The following is a 24,423-nucleotide window of genomic DNA, read 5'->3' on the forward strand; positions in this document are numbered from 1 at the left end:
GCTCACACTTGGACAGTCCTGAAAAAAAATGAAAGTAAACAAGTCAGAACTGAGTCTTGTAACTCCACTCTTGAGTTTCAGCCCTTGCAGGTCTAAGTTGAAAGATTTTTGCATCTAAACTGCTTGAGTTTATGATGTGTATTTGGAAGATGATTGCAAATATTTCTGGAGAAGTAATTTTATGATACTAGAAAGGCCTTGACCTAATCATGCAACTAATGACTCTATTAAGAAAAGCTGTATCTGTTCTGCAGGCTGCAGTACCATGTAAGGCTGTCTAAGCTGGTGTAAAAGAGCTGACTGGAGTTTTAGAAACAGTTAGGAAGTTTAGAAACAATGGAGTTCTAGAAAGGGTTTTAGGAACAGGCTGAGCTGCCCTGTATATTTTTACTGGTGAGTTGTGGGGAAATTCATGTCAGTGCAAGGTAGTGGAATGGCATTCAGAAGGTGGGTGAGATAGCAGAGCAGCCAGGCATCACCAGCTCAGGGCAGTCAGGTCAGCAGCTGGCAGGCTTGGCTGTGCCGGGGATGCTTTGGTTCATGGTGTAAATGCAAAACTATGTTTTCCTCTGGTGTAACTTAGTGTAGTTCAGCTCACTGCAGTTTTGAAGAGAACAACCTCAACTGGCAGTTGTGGAAGGGGAGTTTGCAGCCTGCGAGGTCAGGCTATTCGCTTAGGTGCCTCTCTGCTGCCAGGTGAGTAAAAAGCTCTGCTCCTAGTTGCGCATCTTATCTGAAATGTTGCTTTACCTCATTTCCAGTAGCTGTCATGGGCCCGGTTTTCGTACCACAGGCTGTTTTGTATGAAAACTTTCAGCAGGATGCTTGAGGTGCTGTTCCAGCAAAACCAAGGAGGGATACTGCTGAGCTGGGCAGTTGGGCTCACTGAAGGCAGAAGGATGCTTTTGCAAACAGGAAACTATTCTCAGCTACAGCCGGGTGGGTTATCCAGGCGGTGGCCTTGCCGTAGCACTGGTGCAGCCACAGGCAGGTTGGCCGAGTCCCGAAGTGGTGCAGCTGTGTTGACAGGGCGACCGTGTTGACGGGCAGTATGGGCAGCCATGAGGTTCTGTGCTTCTCACTTTGGGACTCAGTACTCCACTGTAAAAAGTCAGTGCTCTTATTGTATCATCTTATATCTAGAGTTCTAGTGTTTTAAAACAAACCAAAAAACCCCCACATGTACCCAAAGAGCTATCTAAATCCCAGAGCTGAAACTTTCTTTTTATTGAGCAATGCTGAGCATACAGCTGAATAATTTTTCATTCTTCTGACAGTACAGTTTTTCCTTTGTCAGCATTTTCTTGTTGAATACTACTTATGAAGTTATTAGTGACCTTTCTGCTTGAAAAATATCTGCTTTGTGTCAGAGTGTTTGTCGTCTTTTTGAAAACATCTCTCTCGGGCATGACTTTTACTTGGTCACTTGTGGGCAGTTGCAGTGTAATGCCATATATATATAGTCTCATGAATTAAAGCAAAACCAAACTGCTTGGTCTCCAGGCTGCAGTTAGGTTTTCAGAAGCAGATTCCTGCTGCTGAATGGGTCAGATCCCAAAATTGGAGCCCTGCATGGTAGTGGTTTTACAGAAATCAGTGCTGTACAGTGAAAGCTCCAATAAATATCATTCATTTAATTGCTAATATTTAAGGTAAATTGTTGTCCAGGAGAATTTTATGCCCTTCATACGAGCCCATCAGGAATTATCAGAAACAGAGGAAGGTTGTGTTAGCGCATGTGGGATGGTTATCTGAGGACATAGAGATCTGAGTTTTAAAGGTCTCTAGCAGTGAACGAAAGGTACTGAAATATTCATAAATATGCACGGAGCAATGTGTGTGAGTCTCGTGTGTGACACTGAAGGCTGCAGTCTGCTAGAAAACATTGTTGCGCACTGGCGTATAGATAAATTGCATACTTTATTTCATGCACTTCATCCATATCCTCATCTCTGTTTTACAGCCTATCCCAAACCTCCATATCTGATACTTGCCCTGGCTCTTACCTATCTTCTGTTATTTCTAAAATTATTTTTAAGAAAAGCTGCTTGTTCAGTTTAACAAAATTGTTGATACAACACTAAATCCTTATTTGTAGTAACCTCAGCAAGTGTATAATACACTACTGTTAGCATCAGAGAGCAAAACTAAGAAGAATGAAAATAGCATGATCAGAAAGCAGAAGAATTAAAAATATAATAAGAAATAAACCAAAAAAATCTTTCTTTCAAAAATTGCCTGAAATACATTACTTTTTTTCTACTATAGAAGTAACATTACTCATACAGGTTTTAAAAAAAAAAAATAATCTGAATATGACTAACAAGAGCTTACTGCAAACGTTTTTGCAGATCCTTTTTATAGTCCTTGTTGAATTGAAGTGAGTGATTTAATGTAATACAGATAACTGTTTTTCTCCATCTCCTCCCAAGCAAATACTTCCATGAATTTTGTGAATTCTGTCTTCCACGTGGCCCCTGGGAGACTACAGATGCGCAGTTTCCTTATATACAAGTTATAAACAAGAGTGAAAGAGCTTTTTCAGCCTTGCAGAGTGAAATGGCAGAACTTTCTTTCAGGGGGCCTCATTCAGGAATATTTGAGAAGTAACCGAATATCTTGGGATGACAGAATTTGAAAATAAGTGTTAGTATAGCTTGTTGATGAAATATATGGCCAGTCATCTCTGCAATCTTAATAGATCACAGTAATAGAAGGAGAAAGTGCCATAAAAGCATAGCCTCATGGTGAACCATTAGCAGAAAAGCGAGCTGGCGCTGGGATGGCTGGTGCTTGAAAGTCTGTTTTATGTGGCTTGGGTCTTTTTATTTGGGGTAGGCAAAACCTTCTGTAATGTGAGGGATGTGCAAAGGGCCAAGGAAGTATTTCTGTTGTTATTTTACATTTTTTGCACTTTCAAGCATGTTGGTAGAACATAAAGGTTGCTCCTTTTTCTATGCATTGTGAGCTGTTGGACCACCAAAATGCTTTCTTCTAGTTATGTGAAAAATCTTTGTGTCTTCTACAGGGGATTGTATAAGTCACACACATCTGAATTTCATTCAAAACCACTTTGGTTGTAGTGAGAGATGCTCAGATTCAGGTACTAACCAACCTCAGGGATTTAAACCAGGCTGTCATAGGTGATGCTGAATCATCTGTTTCCTGTTTTTTTCAGATTGTGATTTTCTGTGTATCCCCCTTGTTACCCTGAGGTATGGCCACACATTAAACACTCAGTGCTGCACTTTATTTTTCACTGAGAGTTGTGCTTTGAGTATGTAAGATGCTACTTACCACCCAGTGCTCTGCAAATGGGGCTCTGGGCCTCTCAGAATGAATGTCCCATATTGGTGGAAGCAACTGACCTCGACCTCCTTGCTACCATTCTGTGGAAATGATGACAGGGCCCTGCTGCACCTTAAAGGCATGTTTCGGGGATTAGTGAGTTAATGCTTGTGAAGCACTTGGATTTACAGCAATTATCTGCCCAGAGAAAATCTTGTCAGATAGTTAATAATGGTCATCTCAACAGAGTATGAGTAGCATGCAAAAAAGGCACAGGGCCATTTTCTGAGTGGTGATGAGAGGAGAAAATACTGAATTTATTTTCTAGTGAGAACTAGCCACTGTGTGCCAAATGAGGCATGGGGACAGGATGGCTGTGGTATGCTTAAAGATTATTTTCTGTGTGCAAGAGGAGCAAAGAAACATCCTCTGCATGTCTGACTTCCAGCAGTCTGGGCTTGCCGCCACAATCGGGTTCCAGGCTGGGGACGGTGCTCATTATTTTGTTAGTAAGGGTGGCAGCCACGTTGCCATTGGAACACATGGAGTCATGATGATGATAGCCATCCTCAGAGCCGAATCAGATTGAAGTGAGTAGGTTTCACAGTCATCTGCTGATAGATGGAGGATAAAAGTCAGGATGTTTGCTCTAACCACTTGCTGTTTCCCACAAATCCTTGTTTGCCTTTCTGGCAATTACCTCCCATGATTACCTCCCATTAGTTTCCCTTACAGGCTCCCAGTGCTGATGCACCTCCCATACCTCCACTTCTTTTCTCCCAGTCCCAGTTAGGTTCCTTTCCTCACTCGATTCCCTGCTTCTTCTTTCCTTTTCCCCATCTGCTTCCTTCCCCTGCTGCATAGATCTTACCTACAGCAGCCACTAATGAGAAGAATCTGACTTTGCCTTCAAAGTGTATCTTCAGGCTAGCAAGAGGTTGTCCAGCTGTTTGAGGGATGCTGTGTGCGTAGTCTGGTCTACATGGAGAGATCCGTGTAACAGATTACTGCATAGTCAGTTCATGTGAATTTTTAGAGGCTTTACTTGTGGAAATCTGGCAAGTCTCAGGCACACATGATCCTGACAAAATTACTGCAAGGAAGAGCACAGGTGTCTGAAAACTTAGAAATTAAAGTGTAGTTATGGATGCTCAGCTGTCCAACTGAGAGGCTGTATCGAGTAGAGTCTTGAGGATGTTTTTGGCGGGGGGTGGGTCTGGTAGCACTCTCTTTTTTTAGAGTCAAAACCTGTTGATGAACAGACTATGTCATGAGATTGGTGGATTTTACCCAAGAAAGTGGGTGTTTTGGAGGACTGAATTAAAATTCAGTGAAGAAATCACATTTGTCATACAGAACTATTTTCTTTTTAAATTGAGAGCAAGTACTCTGCTAAGAAAGGCAAACTGAAAGGAGCAATTACATGCAGGGAATAGCCTGGAGTTATAATAGGAGTCAGCTGCGTGGTAGAGACACCAAATGTCTTTCTGGAATGAACCAGCAAGAGCATTTGCAATACACCTCAGCTCATGTTGTGTGCAGCTTTGCATACTGCTGGTTCAGACAAAAGCTGGAAGATGCTGCCAAGAACTAATGAGAGGTTTAGAAAATACAGCCTACAAGGAAAGTTTAAAGGAATAGAATTTACTTAATCTAGAAATGTCAGAACTGAAGTAGTCCTAGGACAGGCATTTGTTGTGGATAGTGGTTAACCTGCCTATCATCTAGAAGGAACACACATCATCCACAGTGTATAGTGTATTAAATTTGATACTGTGAAAACCTTTTTCATGATATATTCTGCAAAAGTTTATCTCTTGGGGTTGCGGACATTTTATACAGGAGGAGAGGGAAGGGTTTTTCCCTTTGGGAGAAGGAAAGAAATAGAGACAAGGTGACATCCTGGCGTTCCTTCTAGTTTTTGCATGGCTGTGATACTACTTGAGTATGGATGAGCTCCAGTTTTCCAGTTGTTTATAACTTTATCAAATGTGGATGGATTTTCAGAGGGGTTACAGAATTAAAAAATATCCAGCACTAAAAGCAAGACATCCTGATCGAATTTCAAGTACCTCTTCCAAAATATGGAGGACTCTTTAATTATTGATAAAAATGGGGTTTGTTATCATTTACAAAAATGCATTTTATCTTCTCTTGTTATGGGATACAGCTAACCCTCTGTGACCAAACACCTTCCTCCCTCCCCCAGATTGCCAATACTTAGCATACAAAGTTTAGGCCAGATGGTTAAAGTTTGGCAAAGTTATAAGCAGCTAAAAACAAGGTCTAAGGGGAAGTTTCATGTAACATTAATAACAGGCAAAGCTACCAGCCCCACCTATAATAATCTTATTTCTATCAAAGCCAGGTTTCCTTGATGATTCTCAAATGTTTCTGCAGGCTTTTAGAGAAGATCTGGAATGCCTTATTCAAGAACAGATGAAGAAGGGCAATAACCCCACTGGACTGCTTGCGTTACAGCAGATTGCTGAATACATTACAGCAAGCTCTTTTGCAGGTTTTTCCTCATCTTCACTCAGTAAGTAAATTATACGCATAATTGCACTTTTTCTCTTCTGTTTTTTTATCATCATCATGGCTTAGCAATGGTGGGATCTCCTCTTTCTTTGAATGAAGTTCTGTCAGAGCTTGCTTAAGCTGTGAATTACTACAGATGGTGGCCTTAACTTTCCTTTTTAGGCTTCTTTCAAATTCTTTGATTTGTATGATGATATTCAAAATGTTTGGAGTCCTCATGCTCAGTTATTCTAGAATTTGCTAATAGAAGTTTAAATGACATAGGGAGCAAAATGCTGTGCCCCATTACTATCAGCAGTTTAACATGAGCATAAACTGAGGTGTGAATTATGTAACCATTTAGATTGTTTATTTTTCTACTCTTGCATATAAGTTGCTATTAAAAAAAATAATAATGAGGGGGGAGAATAGCCTAGCAAACTGAATCATTACACAAACAGCTCCCACAGTTTAAAACAGCTTGTAGTATGCACTGTAGTTACAAAGATATCACTAGGATCTTCCAGTTAACACCCAAGTTCTTCTTTCCAAATCATGAAGCACTGAAACGTTAAAGTCCATTTAAGTTCTGTGGGTGGACATCATACGGGAGCTTACAAGACTGAAGTACAGCGGCAGCTGTCAGCATTCAGCATCTTTTGAGAATTGGTCCCAAAACGGCACTTCAGAGTTCATTTAACGAAACAAGTGGAAGGGTACAACAGAGAGCCCAAATAATCTCATCTCCACATCTCTGGTTGGTTAGTGAGACTGTGGGTCCGACTGTTGTCTGTGCTGCGTTTGCCCAGGGACTCAGGGTGACTAATCTCAAAGTGCTTACTCTTTTTGTTGAAAACCAAAATGACACTTACCTCTTCTGGTTGTAATGTTCCCTGTAAGCAAAGGCTGTAGCTCTCAAAAGGGATAACATGCATTTGTGAAGAGAAGAAGGGTAGGTTTGTGTAGACATAAGTCAAAGAGATAATTGATCTTTGTGATTTCTCTGTTAAGAGGTGATCTCTTCTGTCTAAGGGTTTGAGAACCCTGGCAGTAATCCTCATTTCTTCATTAGAACTAAATTAAAATGCTAAGGTTGAGAGATCTCTTCAGATTAGTTATACTAGTGTCAGAAGTCCAGCAGGAATGTTTCTTCTGTAATTTTCAAACATGTAAAGATACTTCATTAGTGGCAAATATCTTAAAGCACAGTTCCAATCTTACATAGGATCTTGAATAAGGAGAGAGCTCAAAACCCTAATGGTACTTCAGAGGAAACCTTTTTCAAGCACAAGGGAGGTGAATTAAAGAGATGAAGACTTAAATCCAGGGTATGGTTCCTACTGTCTTAAAGTAACAGATGTTTCAGTAAAGGCCTTAGAAATCCCAGCAGTGCAGTTCCAGTCTAATAATTGCTGATACTGCTATGCTAACAATTTAAATACACTGCTTCTGGAAGATCATGGCATCGGTAGAAGTTATTTCATTGTCCAACTGGCCGTCATCTTTTTTTTTATGTTATTTTTCAGGCCATGGAATGATTGCACCCATCAATGATCTACCTGGGATAGATACTTCCACGTTTGTTAAAGGAGAAAAACTTACGCGTTGCAAGTTAGCGAGTTTATATAGATTGGCTGACTTGTTTGGGTGGGCACATTTACCAAATGCCTATATCACAGTAAGTATTTTATAGAATAAAATTTTTTACTTGGAATCTTACCTAGTCATTCAAATAAATTTTCCCCCTAAATATATAAATTCAAAAATAGGTCAGTAATCCATTTTCTTCCTCCTTTGCAGGTAAGAGTAAGCAAAGAACATGACCATATTCTAATCATTCCAAGAGGTCTGTCCTTTTCTGAAGCTTCAGCTTCTAATTTGGTATGTGATTCAACTGCTGTAATAACCAGCAAGGCTCAGCCTGTTTTCTAAGAGACTTTTGTGGCTGCTTAAATGGACTTCTAAACTATAATCATGCTGTTATTTGTTTTTTAATCTTTACCCACCAGTTGAAAAGTCGATTAACTATTTAGATACTAGGATCCTTTGTCCTCAGCTTTTCTTTTTGGGTTTAGCTTTGCTTTCTGTTGCTTTGTCTTCAGCTTAAATGTGGAGCAGCAAAGTTCTGTTTTCCTGTGTGATGAAGCTCATCAAATAGCCTCAGTGTAACAGCAACCTTTTATAACCTGACAATATGGTAATACATGTGAAATTGCTCTGTAGGAGTAGTGTTAGTAGCATCAGCTCTTATTTTTGTAAGTGGGGAAATAAAGATGAGTAATCTTCCCCAGGCCCAACAAAGGAGCTGGGTGAAGTTACAGATTGGCTTTTAGGCAATGGTAGCTACTAAATCATGTATCTTTTGGTGCAGAACCTGCCATATGTTCTTCATGTCAGTATGTATCTGTAAAGAAACTACCTCCAGTTGAAAAGGGTAGCAGATTGAGATCGATAGCATTACACCAGCAAACACAGAACCAAAATACAAACATGAGAACAAGATCTGATATGACCCTGCTGTTGTTTTTTGTTGATCCTGGAATAACTGTTTTAATGTTCCCATGAAATTGAAAATTCCCTATGCATTTAATTTTCTTATTGGAAATTTCTCAGAGGCTGAATTTTCTTCATATTTAAAATGCAGGAAATGTTAGTGAGATGTAGGAAATGCTAACGAGACTCATTTTGAAAGTCAGAAACAAGGAAAGGTCAGATAGACCAAAGAGCAATATATGTTGTGTCAGGGTCTTATCTTTACTTCTTCCATGGTTGGACTTCCAACAACTATCAAGGCTTTGGACGCTAGGATAGTTTATTGACACACAGATTCATGGCTGCTCTCCTACTTTTTTTCATGCTCTGAGCCCTAAGTATGTGGGAGGAAATTCGGTACCAAGTAAGAAAGGGAGGGTAGCTTATAGGTAATGGCAGTTGTTGCAAATTTTTTGAATATCGTTCCTTTGTTTGACTTTTCCAGGTTAAAGTAAACATCCTAGGGGATGTAGTTGACCAGGGAAGTACGACTCTAAGTATTGACGATGCAGGATTCAGTCCACATGTGGCCATCTACTCCACGCGCCCTGATGTCAGATGTGTAATACACATACATACCCCTGCAACAGCAGCTGTAAGTCTGCCTTCTAGCACAAAGAGTAAAAGAAACTTGGAGAACATTTCTGAATCTGAATCACTGCTTGTGGCAGTTTTATTTTTGTTTTTAACATAGGCTCTACAGTGGTAAAGAAAGGTGTAAGGTTATCAAATAAGCAGAGAAAGAGGGCTGGGCCACCACAGTGAAATGCATAGGAATAAACTGATGCTCAGATACAACTGTACTCAGGTTGAGGAGGCTGTAACATATCTAGTTTACACAGGCTTCATTTATAATGGCTTAGACCATATAACGTGCTGCATACATCGTCATGTGCATTATGCAACTCTCATTTTTAAGTGGCTTAATTATAGTTATGGTCAGTTTGGATTTATCTCACTATTAAAAAGACATAGTTAACACAAGTTTAAAAATCTATATAACAATGATAAAAATGTAAGGAGACTTGAAAGAATTGGTTTGAGATAAATAGATATATTTATTTTATTTTATATATAAATGCATATATGTGCATTCCTTGACTACAGACAAAAAAAGGAATGGATAACTTCTTTTATACTGGCTTTTTGAAGTTGTAAATGTGGGAAAGAAGGAAAAACTATTAAGTAGGCTTATGCGGAAAGGTAAAAATGGATAAAACTCACTAAAATTAACTTAGTTGGGATAATTTGTCTTTTCCTATAATGCATCTGTTCCTAGGTTGGGTAGCAGGAGCTCTGTCGCCCTATTGCAAATTAGACTTGGGGGGAGAGGTGTTATTTCTAAGCTTTCGCTGTGGTGAGTTTTCTCTCTTCTAGCAAAGATACAAAGTACCTCCTGCTAAGGCTTTGTGGTTGAGATGTGGGGTTTGAGTTTAATTTTTTCCTAATTATCAGTATTTCATTTTCTTGAAACAGGTTTCATCTATGAAGTGTGGCATCCTTCCCATATCACAAGAGGCCCTGATTCTGGGAGATGTTGCTTATTACAACTACCAGGGATCTCTTGATGAACAGGAAGAGAGAATTCAGCTTCAGAAAGTTCTTGGGCCCAGTTGCAAGGTATTCAACCTCATTCACGTTCTTCATAAACAATTTTCATGTACTGCGCCAGTTTCTACCATTTAACATCAGTGTCTTCATTTACTAGGTATTAGTCTTGAGAAACCATGGTGTGGTAGCACTAGGAGAGACACTGGAAGAAGCATTCCACTATATTTTCAATGTGCAACTGGCCTGTGAAACACAGGTGAGAGTGACTTTATCTGTATTTAATTTCAAACACTTACGCTGCTGAGTTACAGATTACATCCCAGATGGGAAGATCTCTAATATTACAAAATACTTGGAGTTGTGGAATCCAGTAATCATATGCCAGGTCAAAGCTGGAGAAATTGGAATAATCAGGAAAACATAGAAGGAACAGCACAAATACTGCATCACTCTTCCTAGAATGAGTATCACTGTTGTTACACTCTGTAGGGTACAGGTTTTGTTCCATGCTGTGGAGAGTGAGCTTCATGCAGAGAATCTATCAGATAATAGATTCGGTGGTACTTGCTGCATGTGGAAGTGTGACTTAAGATCTCTCGACATCCAGCTCGTTTATCAAAGCTGAATGTTGTGACAAGAAGCTTCTCCCTTTGATCACAAAGATTTGTAAAACCAAATAAACAAAAGGTAGAGGGGGCAATGGTAGAGGGTAGCATATTTAAAAATAACTTGAGTCCCAAAATCAGTTGTTTCTGTTTTGTCTAACTTTACCTAGTTAGGTACCTAGATATTATCTTTAACCTGTGGAGAGAGACCACTAAAAGTGTCCTCACGTTCCATAACTCTTAAGCCCATCACCAGAAACTTCCTCACTTTGCTCTTGTTCTCCAGTGATCCTTTCCTCCCTTGTCCTGCCATTCTTTTTTAGTTCAATCACTGATTCATTTTGAAATGAATATAAAAATAAAAAATTTTTAGTCTTGTGATGCAGAAAGACCTTAAGGTACTCTGAAACCTAGTGTTTGAGTCTACTCCTTTTAAAGTGCAATTATTAGCATATATTATCATCCTTTCCATACAAATCACTTGCTATATATTTTAATACATTTTTGCACGGTAGAAAACTAGCCTGAGAAATAACTGCAGCATGTGTGTAAGTATGTTTCTCCTATGAATTCAGAAAAGCAGAGAATTCAAAAGCTTTTCCACAAATGAAATACACTCATTGATGTCTCTAGGTTCATGCATTAGCTGGAGCAGGTGGGATAGACAATCTCCTACTACTGGATCTGCAGAAGTTTAAGCCTTCCACGCACGCTGTGGCAGCAACTGGAGGAGGTGGAGTTAATATGGCTTCACAACAAAAATGGAAAGTTGGGGAGCAAGAATTTGAAGCGCTTATGCGCATGCTGGACAACCTGGTGAGAACACGTTGATGGCGTTGTCCATGTAGTCTCTGTAAGCTTCTGAGAGTGTAGGATTAGCTTCTGTAAAGCAAATGATTTTTTTCTGGTTTCTTTGTGAGTTTGGAAATGAAGACAGAGTAACTTTTATTGTATATGAAACCTCTTCTGCTTTGGTTTAGCTTTTATGTCAGTGTATCTGACAGTAGTATTCTGTCTTGATAAGAATTTATGTTTTGACCTTGATTTTGTCCAACCCATCTCACAAACATATTTGCTCTTCATAGAAGCTTATTAGTAAAAATGTATTTTGATCACCACCTAGTAAATAGACATAGTATATTCCCTCTATATTTTGTTATGAACTCTAATATTAGGAAATAAGGTGACAATTTGTTGTTTGTTTGAAATGTCCATTTTGCTGCACTATGAATTCTGGAACAGCCTTCAATACAAATAGACTGAGCAATGGGGGAGTGTCATGGGATGTGCCATTGGGCGTACAGATAAATGTCTTTATGAACGCTGCCAACCTGAGCAGGGGGTCATTTTGTGGTCACGCGTTCACAAAGGTGGGAGGACTGTGAAAGTGTGAGTGAGGTCCTGTCCAATTGCTGCTGTACTATATTTTAAATGGGTCTCTTGAATGTTAATAGTGTGAATGAATGATGGATGACACCACTAGCCAGTTCTCTGAAGAGCTCAGTGGACCTGTTTAATGCACATAGGGCAGCACAAAGCTTCCATGACTTCATTGGATAGCTTTTTCTGATTTTTATTTATTTATTTATTTAAAACAATTTTTTTTTTTTTTTTTCTTTCCTCCTTTGTAGGGATACAGAACTGGCTATGCCTATAGGCAACCATTAGTCAGGGAAAAACCCAGGCATAAGAGTGATGTTGAGATCCCAGCGACTGTGACTGCCTTTTCCTTTGAAGACGATACAGTCCCGCTTTCCCCCCTGAAATTCCTGGCACAGAGGCAACAGAGGGAAAAGACAAGATGGCTGAACTCTCCAAACACATACTTGAAAGTTAATGTGCCTGAGGAGTCCTGGAATGGGGAAACCAGTCCCAGGACTAAGATCACGGTAGGTAGATATTTTAGGCAGTCACTTAGTTTTTGCACTACTTGAAAGTAAATTACGCACAGTTTATATGAGGAAATCTTTAATAGGATTAACAAATAAGTTTATCAAGCAAATAAAAACAGGCTTTGGGGGAGACTAAATGACATTAGTACTAAGGCCCCCCTCTGTTTGGGGTGATGGGGGGGGGGGGGTGTAACTGGAAGAGTAACAGTTTATGATAAAATTTAACAATGATTTCCCTTTTGTTACTAGCTCTTCTGATTCCTGAAGTAGAGAACAGTTTTTCTACCATATCTCTTTGTGCTATTAATTATCCACCAAACACAGTAAGGTTTTTAAATCGCCCATGGGTTGTTTTCTTCTGTACACGAGGGAGACACAAGCTCTAATTAATCACTAACTTCCCCTTTCCTGTTCGTGAGTCTCCTGAAAACAGACTTCGAACAGTCTGTTCATGCTGCTACTTTTAATGATCAAGATTTTTCCTCCTCCTTCGGCTCACCACGATGCTTCCACTGTGTTTCCAGCCTGGAGAGAGGTGGCTCTCGTGGGACTATGAAGCATGTTATTTGATACCCCCTGTTGCATAGTACAATTGTAAAAGCGTCAGCTCCTCCTGCTGGCAGGCTAGCGAGTTTCTAAACTTATGTTTGGAAGAAACAGCCTCAGCAACTGATTTAAAGCCCTACTTAAAAAGGAAAAATACTGCAGACAAAACGTGGGGTTAGCAGAGGTGGAACTTGATTGCATGAGCAAGGACTCTGGAGCTGGTGAATCTATATGCCAGTTACTGGAAGTGTGATCCTTTCTAAATACGACTTCATTAGTAAGCAGTTTGTACTGCATTTTTCAGGAATGTATTTCAGTGTTTACAAAAAGTAATCTTGATGATACGTGTTTAAGGCAACTTAAAGACTTTTGGGCAAACGTACAAACTTGTAAGGAGTTGGGATTATTTTGTGAGTGTCATGTGGAATTGAAATAAAGTCAGAAAGTCCTTTCTTTATATCTCTTCTGTAACAGTAAGACAACACTGAGAATTGTTCCTGCCCATCATGCTGAGGCTTTTAGCTTTTTTTTTTTCTTTAAGTGGATGAAAGCTGATGACTCCTCCAAGACTAGTGGAGGAACACCAATCAAAATTGAAGATCCAAACCAATTTGTTCCTCTAAACACAAACCCAAGTGAAGTGTTGGAAAAGAGAAATAAGGTAAAACAAGTGCAACAAAGAAAACCGTAACATTTCCAGATAAAATTGTATGTTCAAGTGATGGTTCAACACAGCAGTGGAATAACGTTTTGAAGTGTTCTGATTTTACTAAGAAGTTTCTTACACTGTATGTGATTTTTGACACTAAAAAGCATGTGTTTAAATATATGATATACATGAAGTCTGTAGATTCATGTGCAATATATATAAATCTTGAATGCATGTTTGATGAAGGATGAGTATTAACTCTGGAAATGATAGATTGGAAATGGTAGTCCCTGCTATTTAGCATTATAATTAGTGAATAATTAGGTGTCAACATGAACTAAATTGCTGTGCGTTATCTACAGCATGGTTCAATCTCAGCCGGTAATCTCACTCTGTTCGGTATTAATCCTCCTAGCACTTACTAAACCAGAGTTTCTATGGTCCGGTCTACTTCCTAATGGCAGTGAAGAAAATGAGAGGTTATTGTTGGACCTCTCTGTAAACACAAATATATCACTGCTTTTCCCTTCCAGCACATAAGATGCTGACTGTCAGACTGACCAAATACTCCACCCTAGACATAACTATATTAACAGATATTCAGGATACTTTCCATTTGATTACTTTTTTTTCTTTCTTTCTTGGAAAGCACCGTATCAGTATCCACGGGGACTGAGCTGGAGTCAGAAGGAGCAACTCCCTTCCTTAGAACAGGAAAGGCACTCTCTAATCATCTAGAGATTAATAATACGAGTCCCAGACAATGATTTTTAAATTCATGCATGTCACTATCTCTTTAGATAGTTTGCTCATATTTTTCTGCTGTAGAATTTTTTTTTATCTGATCCGTCAATCTCTTAAGCACTGACAATGTGAAGCTAGGGCTGTTGGCTTGGGCAAAATAATGAAGTATTCACAGAAGGAAAAACATTACCAACCTTTGTGATCAGAGATCTCTCTAATAGCTTAACATGGGTCGCTTGTTTAGGGGGGATGGAGAGAACAGGTTGAGAGACATACTATTCCTTAGAGCTTATTTCTTAATACTGGCCTGCATGAAGTGCAGGACCTGGGTCTAGCGTAGATATTTGAGAGTACTTGGAGGTCTAAATAACATATGCAGTACACTCGGAGGTGGAAGGAGAGATGTTAATTTTTACATGCAGCAGCATACAGCTTGATCCTCCAGGCATTCACTGCTGCCTGTGTTACTGGCTTTGCAAAGCTGATGGGCAAAGGATTTGTTAAAGAGAAATACCTGTTTCTAACGCAGTTTCTTTTCTCCGTGTAGATAAGGGAGCAAAACCGTTATGACCTAAAGACAGCAGGACCACAGTCTCAGCTGCTCGCTGGGATTGTTGTGGATAAAAAGCCAAGTCCAGTGAGTAGGACATAATTAATTGATATACATTTATTTGGATTATTTGGCTGCCTGTCTTTCAAAACATCACTGTGGACCATTTTCTTTCTAAATGCTTTGTTAGAAGTGATTATTTTAATGCCAGGTTTTGGATGTGTGATACATAACATTCATGCTTCATTTCAGAGGTTTAAAATGTTAGTTTCAAATGGAGAGATGCATGGTAGGTTTGCCTGCCATTAATATTAATGAAGTAGGATGCCTGTCTAAGACCATTTAAGCTAATGAGTGATGAACTTTGCAATGCATGGTGCCAAAAATAATCCTTTCATCAGTCTGTGGAACCGCTGCTAAAGGAAATGATTGAGGCCCAGAAATAACTGAGTTTAAAAGGTAGGATGGGACCATGTAGAAGGCAGCTTTCATTAGAAACAAGCTTCTTATTGAGAGGGAGGGTTTTCAGTTTCTTACCTGTCCACACCATCTTGTCGAGTAGAATATACTTCCAAACAGTACAGATAATCCAAGTAATGTACCTAACAAACTGTGCTGAATTGTAATAGGAATTCTATAGTTTCCCACAAGCTATGGGTTAGTGCATCTGTTTCCTCGTTTTGATTTCCAACATTCTTTTGAGATAACACGGAAATCTGCTTATTTATTTCAGGCAAAAAGAATATTTTCTGAATGAGTTTTCTTGCAATATGAAAATAATTTTTTTTTGTCATTGTAAGTTTCATCTCAGAAAAGCTCTTCCAGTTGGATTCCTAAATTGGAGCATGAACACAGTTACTTTCCTACAAAAAAATAATTCTAAAACTTGAGGCATTTGTAGAAAATAAGGGAAACCTTATTTTTTAATCCCTGTTGTTAAAGAACTCTCACATCTCTGAAGAGTATATTAGTCCCTGAAGTGTAAGCTGTTGAGGCAGGTCTCTACTCCTGAAGCTGTCCCCCTTGATACAAAAAAACCTCAAATAATCAGTGTGCTGCTGCAAAAGGATGGTGATTTACAGCTCAGTGGTCAGTGTTCATTACTATGTGAAAGCATATTAAATAGGGTAGTTTTAGTCTGGATGCATATGTGTTTTTCTTCTGTATTCCCTGCCAGCCTGGTGTCACCAAACTTTGGGCAAAAAAGAGACATTAACCATGTATATCTTTCTTACTTCTTTTTTTTAACTGTTAAATTTTGTGGTTTTCTCTTTTCCAGCCAATGCAATTTGAAGATGATGAGCACGCACCACCAGCACCACCCAACCCGTTCAGCCATCTCACAGAAAAGGAACTGGAAGAGTACAAGAAAACAATTGAGCGCAAGCAGCAAGGGTTGGAAGGTCAGTAGTGTGTACATGTTGGGGTTTACATTTTAATAATGAGTTCGTTCTTAGTTTGAAAATACCTACTGTAAAAAATGTATAAATATTAATTATTAGCACATACTGTTGGCAACTACTTGAGAACTAATCATTCCTTGAGGCAGTAGAATTTTTGTTAAATGTTTTGTGGGGTTTTTTTTTTACTTCGGTTACTGTTAAAATTAAAGCAATGAAAGGTTTGCACAGAAATGGGGTTGACAAAAACACACTTTAACATAATGGCTTTTTTTGTCAGAATCATAGAATAACTTGGGTTGGAAGAGCCCATGAAGGTCATCTTAGTCCAACCTCCTCCTCAAAGTTGATACCAAAGTTAGATCAAGTTGCTCAGGTCTGTGCCCAGCTGAGCAAAAGTTTACTGAGATGTTTGGTCTTGGCTTCTTTAATTTTCCTTCTGTTCTCCCAGTGTGCAAGACTTACCTACTTTCGCTTTTTACATCTTCTTCCAATACTACTGTTACACAGGGAATTGCTAATTCAGGGTTGATTTGATTTTTTAATTTTTATTTTTTTAACAGTAATGCTATGCATTCTTCTTCACTAATATGATGTAATAAAACAATTTTGCTATATATCACATTCAGGTCATAGCATAATAGCTTACTGTAACGGCAAGCTGTGTGACTTAAAGCTAGATAGAACCATGGGGCATGCTACTTGGAATGCAACCCTGCCACCCTTTTAAGTGCTTTCTATTAAAGAACTAATATAGAATGATTGTTAGTAGATAAAACATGTAAATCCATAATTCTGTAGAGTTTAAACTGTGTATTGTAACTTCTTGATGTTGTGAGCATGAGCAACACAATGCTAGCAGAGTTGAAAATCTTGTAGCACTAGCACTGACGTTCTTGCTCGATTTTTACCTTTGCATGGCTACTAATTCAAATCTTGTCCTGCAGATGCTGTACAGGAATTACTCTCAGATGACGGTTCATCTGTGTCACAAATTCAGTCACAAACTCAATCCCCGCAAAATATCCCAGAAAAATTAGAAGGTATTCCATGCAATTTCTGTACAATGCCAATGGCTCTGATAACCCGAGTCATTCATTCTTGTGCTGCATTCTTACATTTGCATGAAGTCAACTGAGCCAAAAAGAGCCCTCTTTTTACTAAGTCTGGGTGGGACTCTGTCCAGAAAACTGTTTTTCCCAATTTTTACTAATACATAATTCTCACAAACGGAAAACAATGCAGGGCAAACATAGGTATTAATAAGGTGGAGGAAATAGATATTATATTTTTATTTTAGTGAAAGTGTTAAGATTAGGGTTTTTGCCTAAGACTTTTCCAGCAAACTCTAAGAAGGCATTTTGAAAGGCTACTTCTCCAAAGACTTCTGTATGGAGTGGCTGCATTTTCATAGATTAGTGTCTTGCAGTAAAGCATAATTCTGAGTATGCTTGGGACTGTTTATGTATATGCTGTGTAGACTGTATTTGTATATCCTGTATACAGCTTGAGCTGTGTATATACCTGGCAGAGATATTGTTAGCTTTCTCAGCCCGTTTTCCTTTAATGTCATTTTCACAGTATTATCTGCTTACAACAAGTAGGAGTATAGATAAAGGGGGAAAAACCCCACATCTAAGCACTTCAGGTTTCATTCTTTGGATCACAGTCCAGCCTCACAGACTTTGCTTCAGTACTCATTTTTTGCATGATAGTGTACATAAATAATTGCAAAATTGTCTGTTCTTTCAGAAAATCACGAAGATCTCTATACCCAGAATGCTAACCTGATATCTGTAGAGTTGCCAGTTGTGGTGGTGAATGGCAAGGAAGATGCACATGACGTGGAAGAAGATCTCACCAAGAGGGTCAGTCAGTTAACCACTAGTACTGTGGAGAGCGTAGAGATTACGATTAAAAGCTCTGAAAAGATAGAAGAGACCCTGTCCCCTGAAGGGTCACCTTCCAAATCCCCATCAAAGAAGAAGAAGAAATTCCGCACCCCATCTTTCCTGAAAAAGAGTAAAAAGAAGGAGAAAGTAGAAGCGTAAGTGCAGTTCTGCTGTGAGGAGACATTGCACATTTTAAATGTTTAAGTTGACCATTAACAGCATAGTGTTAGGGGTGTGCAGTAACTGGACTTTTAACCTAAACAAAAAGGAACTGGAAGAGGTTTTGCTTTAAAAAAAAACCAACCAAAAAAAAAACCCACAAAAAACCCAACCCTTTTGTGTTAATTGAAAATTAATTCATCTCTCACTTAACTGTGTCCAAAATTGCTATGAGGGTTGGAAACATTCATTAGTTTCATGTAGAACTACACTGGTAGGTGCTCAATTACCATCATAGCAAGATGAAATACCATCATAGTATGCAGCAGCAAGTTCTGCTTGGAGTACTTTGCAGACCTTAAAATTTTCAGTACAGTTCAAGTCTTTATTAAAGTTACTGTTGAGTGATCATATGACTTTTTAAAACTGCTGTCTCATTTGGTAACCAGATCATACATTTTTGTATTGTGATTTTGACCATATATTTTATGTTTCTGTACCCCTGTTTGAGTGGGTGCATATTAACAGCACACCTTTAAATCTTTTTTAAGATTAGATCATATAGAAATATTATACACTGGCACATAATATTAGGGGGAAAACTGTGTAAGAGAAAGTTTATTTGGAATTATACAAAATGTCTAAAGAATTCCATTCTTCAATAACTTTTTTGCCAAATACTTCATTTTAGTGAAATATAATTTTTGAAGACTTCTTTTTTATTCTATCAGTTGGGGGGGGAAACCCTTATTTTTCAAGAAAGGGGATTTTATACACTTAACATTGATAATTTAGTTTAACTGTCAAAACAAAAAGAAGATTTTATATGTTCAAATGTTTGTATACCATTCAGTATAAAGGTATTATAAGCATGTGAACCAAGCATTTAATAGTAGAGTGTATTTAAGAATGCTTGGTTTAGAGTATACTTAAATATAATTCAGGAATCCAGGGACTTAGAAATCAAAAGATAAAAGCATATAAAATTGGACTGGATTCATGTTTAAAAATTACTTGTGGGGTTTTTTTTCTCTCTCATGGTATTGCTAATGAATGAAGAAAAATAATCTCTTAACATAACCAAATGAAGGAAACAAAACTGTTAAAAGGGAAAGTGAAATAGTAAGAAAATAGGAGGAGACAAAGAAAGTAAAAGTTTGGTGATTATTTTTTTTAAATATATGATATGGATTGTGGGATATTTTTATTAAATCAGCAAAGTGACATTTCCATATTAGGCATTTTAAATAATTTGTATGGATTCATACAGAGTGCAACACTTTGGGTTTTTTCTTCACTTTCATTTGAATTGTAAAAGGGTCTCATGAATCTGTGTTGTCCTTTGGATGAACCCAGAGCAAATCAGAGCCTAGTGTCATGGGTAAGGGTGGTACTGCCACTTACTCATTTTTACTGATATTGTCATTTTAGTACTTTTACTGTATTGTAAATACCAACTAAACATAGAAATTAACATAGGGTTTTCTTCGCTGTGTCAAATCGTCTGTAAATCAGTCATCGCAATAGGAAGTACATCTTAAAGATCCATGTGATTCCCAAAATGCCGGTTGAAATATTATTCAATATATAATTGTTAAATATGGCTGGAGAGTGGTTTGGCATGCAAAAATGTTGATTATAGCATGTTTGGGGGCTGGTTAGCTTTGACCGTGTAAGTGTGATAATGCAGTGTTGGAATGGATCCTGGAAACAATTTTCTAGCTATCACTAAATACTGGAATCAGTGTTTTTAATCATAGTGGAAACTTTCAGTTGCTTACTTTGTTTTTTATGTTCTACATTATTTGTGTTGTATTACAACATATGTAGAAACAGTAACCTGTGAACTACGCTTTTCATAACTTTTTTAAAAATATATCTAAATGAATGCAATGTGCATAAATATTTTTTAAAATGCAACCGTGAACTATTTGCACCTTTTGCTAATGCCTCTATTTACTTGCTTTGGCATAAAGAATGAGCCAGCCAACTCTTGTGTCCTGTGGAAAATATATAAATGTTATCTGAAATTGCTCATAGATGTAATGCTAATTAATGTTAAATCACAAATAAACAGTATTTTAAATAGATGGATTTTGTACAGCAGCCTTTTGTTTATACAGTGCTCTTACATCTCTTGTAGAAAAGATGCTTTGATTATGCACATTGCTTCTCAAGAATTTATTCTGAAGATGGCTTCTTGCTTGTGCTTGTTCTGAAAGCTATGCAAGAAAATAGTCTGTTCTTATTAGAGAACAGTTGTTTTCTCTGTCACAGATCCTGGAGATGAAAGAGGACAGGCCCGTGGTAAAATACACGGTGTTGTCAGGCAGTTGTTTTGAACCAGTTGAGTTTGTGCTGCGGGCTTTCCTCTCCCGGGGCACGCTTCCCCGTTGTCTTGTTCTGTGTATTCTGCTCTGCAGCATGGGTTTACATATGATGGCTTGAGACATAGGACTCAAGTGGTTTAAGTGCTCTGTAAGTACACAGCAGGGAAGTAGCTTGTGGAAATTACTATTTTTTTCATTTTATTAATGAAAACAAAGGGTTTCGTAGGGAAGGCTTTTAATGCAAATTTATTTGAAGACATCTGTGTCATGCCCTGCCAGCATATGGTATACCTCAGAGTCTCTGAGGCTGCAGAAGTTGCAGTGTTTTTATCACTATATCAACTCTGTGAAATGTCTTTAAGGACTTTGACAAATGGTTTTTTTCATTGTCCTTCCACAAATCAGCCTTTTGTTTCTGTTTACAGGAAAGCCAAAATCCAGCCCTCTGAGTCTGGTGGCAGTTTCATGAACTCAGTCCCCGTGTGGGAGGGTAGTTTTGGTTCAGCATTTTAAATAAATCTTAACCAAGATTCAAGTAATTTTCTAACTATCGTTTATCTCCAGGAGCATTGACGGTCTGCTTAGTGCTGCACTAACGTGACACTATATCAACACAGAGGAGCTTACACTGCAAGGCTGAGTGCATCTATAGTTTTCTTCTTTGAACTCTCTTTATTCTGAAGAGTGTACAAACCACAGCAGACCCTTCATTTTCACTTAGATCTTACTCTTTCACAGTGTTACAAGAAGGATCTGAGATTCTGCAAGCCAAAGTGTGGAAACAGGTAGATGCTTATAACAGGCATAACATACATGAAGGCTTAAATCCTGGGAAGTAGGAGCCCTTGGAAAGACGAGCTTCAAAACAGATCATAGACATGATAGGAAATAATTATTACCATGAGGATGCTTAACCCAAGAGCGAGCAATACAGAGAAGCAGCGGTGTATGCTATGAGGAATTACATGCAAGCTACCACCCAAGAGCCTTATAAAGGAAAACAAAGGATTTGTAAAGTTGTACGTCTTTCTGCCTCACTTTTGTCTATGTGTAGCCTTACTAAAATCTGTATTGTGATCTCGGTGATCACCTGCCGACTTTTAACAGACTCTCACCAGTTCTGGAGATGAGTGTTGCATAGCAAACCAGATTTCACTTGATTTGCAAAAATGGCAGAACAAGGTATACTTTAGATCAGGCTTTAGATGCTGCAAGGAGACAGAGTAACGCCATGGTGAAGGCTGTAATAGGCCATTTTGACTGATATTTTCCTGCCTTGCCAGTTAAGTTATTGTACACTGTTGAACATGTAGTATAAACTGCTGTTTTCTCTGGTGCTCAGTAGTTGAGGATTTTCTGTTTTCTGGAAGTCCAGTTTGCAAAACTGTTGAGTTTTCACTGTTTCAGCCTGTGGAAACTTCTCAAACACAATGTACTGTTAAGTAGCTAAGGACAGGGAGAAAGGGCCACTGTGTCCCAAACTGGGCATGCGGGTCCAGTGGAAACTCCCAACATGAGCACTGATGTTCTTCCTCTCCCATCCTGCAAACTGGCAGGGGAATGCATCCCCTTGCCCACGGGTTTGTTGCATGGATTGATGTTTGCTCTTTCAGAGGCTGTTGGTGATCCTGTATGTTAAATGAGGTGGAGGACTCATTGAAAAGCACTAATTAGAAACTGCCTGGCGTTGTGTGTGCAGGCAGCCGGAGCGCAGTCAGCCTGGCTGTGGGCATTGCCATGTGCATGGCATGGCTCAAGTGGCGTAAGCAGCCCAGCGGGGAAGGCCAGGAGGGTGTTCAGGGGAGATGGGCACTTCTGACATTTTAGCTGTCACAGAGCCTGTATAAACTCCTGGTTTTAGTGAGTTGCAGATTGGCCAAACTTGTACAGACTCTTCGAGGAGCAGTAGAAAGCCCATCCCTAGTATAAAGGTTGCTCAGTCCGTTGCCACAGTTTCTAATCTCAGTTGCAAAGCCAGCAGCAATTTAGGTTTCTAACAGAAAAGATTGCTGGAATGTAATGTGGAGAAACTTGTATTTTTCCACATCCTGGTTCTTCGGATGTGTTTGATAACATTAGCTTTACATTTAATGTGGGCCGGCAGTACGTGTGAACGCACCCAAGCAGGTTTCACTTGGACCAGCACACAACATGGAAAGTTTCAGTCAAGTTTGATCAACTTGTAAGCAAACAAAACAAAGCTTGATGATGAGAACTGGAGGGCAAACAAGAGCTCACGCTCTGCAACCGTGGTTGAGTCCCAAAGTCAAATGCAGCCTTTGAAAGGTGAAAATTCAAGTGGCCTTTAGATGGCATCAGACTTTCACATTTACTGCCTTTGCTCCCTGCAGTCAGAAAGCCATTAACAAAGAGCTTTCAAAGAAAGTATTTTGGTGGAGATTTTGTGGGCTTTATTCCAGTTCCAGCTCAGCAAGATGAAAGCAGACATCTGGCTGTCAGAGTCATTTTCTTTATTGATTCATTTCAAAATCCAGCAATGGAGCAGGCTTTGTCCGGAAGGCAAGACTCCTCCGGCTCCCCTCAGTCCTCTTATGCTTTTGCAACTAGTTAGGGGGCTTTTTAGTTGGGTTTTTTTTTTTTTTTTTGGGGGGGGGGTACACCTGTAAACTCACTCCACTGAGCAGAAGAATATCCTTATGTTCAATATTTTCTCTCTAGCAAGCTTACCCACAGGCCAGAGGGCGCTCAGCATTTCTGGATGGTTGGGGCAGAAGTGACAGGAGTCCCTGATGGAAGGTGTGCAGGGGGGACAGGGCTGAGAAGCAGCAGAGCTTCAGATTTCTTGGGGTCAGGGCAGAACCTTGCTGATTTCCCCCTCGGGTGAGCTGCGGGTATGTGAATGGAGAACCAGAAGTCATGGCAGCTGTGTCTCTAGGAAGGTCTACAGTGAAGGAAGATATTTAAGAGTATTAGAAAAACCTGCTGCTTTGGAAGTTCAACCATGCCAGTTTGGAAGATTGTACTAAATTTTCATAAGTCTTTAAAAGGGAATAGTGTGCTTTGCCGCTGCTGGCCTGTTTGTGTCTCCTTGCTCTTCAGCAGATATATTCTACCAAAGGCACGCTTTGGCACCTTGGTCTCGGTCTTGGTCTCTGAACTGCACGTTGCTGGAGGCTGAGGGCAAGGTCTTGTGAAGCATCGCTGCATACTCACCCTCTTCTTATGCTTTTCTGCAAGTGTCTTTGCCTTTGTGGGAAATGGGATATTGGGTGAGCTGGACCTTCGTTCTGATTTGTTACAGTTGTTTTTCTGTATTAGTCAAACTTGGGAAGGGGCAGACTTACCTGTTTGTGCTGTTAACTGTTGTGCATGGAAAATCGGGGGGGGGGGGGGAAAGGTCAAAGGGACAGATGCCCTGAGTTGCCTCCAAGAGCAAAAAAAGGCACGTTTGACTTCTAAAAAAAGTGGAAGGCCTTGTCAGTGTGTTACTTGGGGTCTGTCTGTAAATGAAGCACATAAAGGAAGAGTGATGGCTGGAAGCATCTGGAGCATGTGTTTAGCAGAACTTCCCGGTCTGTCTTGCCTGACTTTTCTAGTTTCTCCTTCCTATCCGTGGTCAACATTTGTACTGGATCAAACTCTGGCAGAGAAAACCGTAGGCTCAAGCTCACGTGAGACAGATGCAGGTGTTTTCCCCTCTAGGATCTTATGCTTAGGTGTGCCATTAGTGCATCCATATCACACGGGTCCTCAGCCTTTAAATCAAGCTGTGCCGTGCCACAGACCTAGTGCCGTGGGCTGAACAGG

At 39.3% G+C, this 24,423-nt stretch overlaps 1 protein-coding gene across 11 annotated transcripts in view; it reads left to right on the forward strand.

The window, feature by feature from the left end:
- ADD3 (adducin 3) overlaps positions 1 to 20,415 on the forward strand; it is a 113,570-nt gene extending 93,155 nt beyond the window's left edge. For 8 of the 11 annotated variants that reach the window (XM_049810385.1, XM_049810386.1, XM_049810384.1 and 5 more), the window contains 13 exons: positions 5,689 to 5,827; positions 7,332 to 7,483; positions 7,606 to 7,686; positions 8,783 to 8,932; positions 9,814 to 9,957; positions 10,046 to 10,144; positions 11,127 to 11,309; positions 12,125 to 12,382; positions 13,473 to 13,592; positions 14,872 to 14,961; positions 16,154 to 16,277; positions 17,222 to 17,317; positions 18,027 to 20,415. In XM_049810385.1, the coding sequence (XP_049666342.1) occupies positions 5,689 to 5,827; positions 7,332 to 7,483; positions 7,606 to 7,686; positions 8,783 to 8,932; positions 9,814 to 9,957; positions 10,046 to 10,144; positions 11,127 to 11,309; positions 12,125 to 12,382; positions 13,473 to 13,592; positions 14,872 to 14,961; positions 16,154 to 16,277; positions 17,222 to 17,317; positions 18,027 to 18,325 (1,935 nt within the window). In that variant the 3' untranslated portion in view covers positions 18,326 to 20,415. Of the gene's footprint in view, positions 1 to 40; positions 697 to 5,685; positions 5,828 to 7,331; positions 7,484 to 7,605; positions 7,687 to 8,782; positions 8,933 to 9,813; positions 9,958 to 10,045; positions 10,145 to 11,126; positions 11,310 to 12,124; positions 12,383 to 13,472; positions 13,593 to 14,871; positions 14,962 to 16,153; positions 16,278 to 17,221; positions 17,318 to 18,026 lie in introns of those variants that run through there. The other 3 variants (XM_049810393.1, XM_049810392.1, XM_049810390.1) reach the window with 3 other exon arrangements.
- The last annotated feature ends 4,008 nt before the right edge of the window (positions 20,416 to 24,423 follow it).

Source organism: Accipiter gentilis, chromosome 9 (genome assembly GCF_929443795.1).
Source record: "Accipiter gentilis chromosome 9, bAccGen1.1, whole genome shotgun sequence".
Classification (NCBI taxonomy): domain Eukaryota; kingdom Metazoa; phylum Chordata; class Aves; order Accipitriformes; family Accipitridae; genus Astur; species Astur gentilis.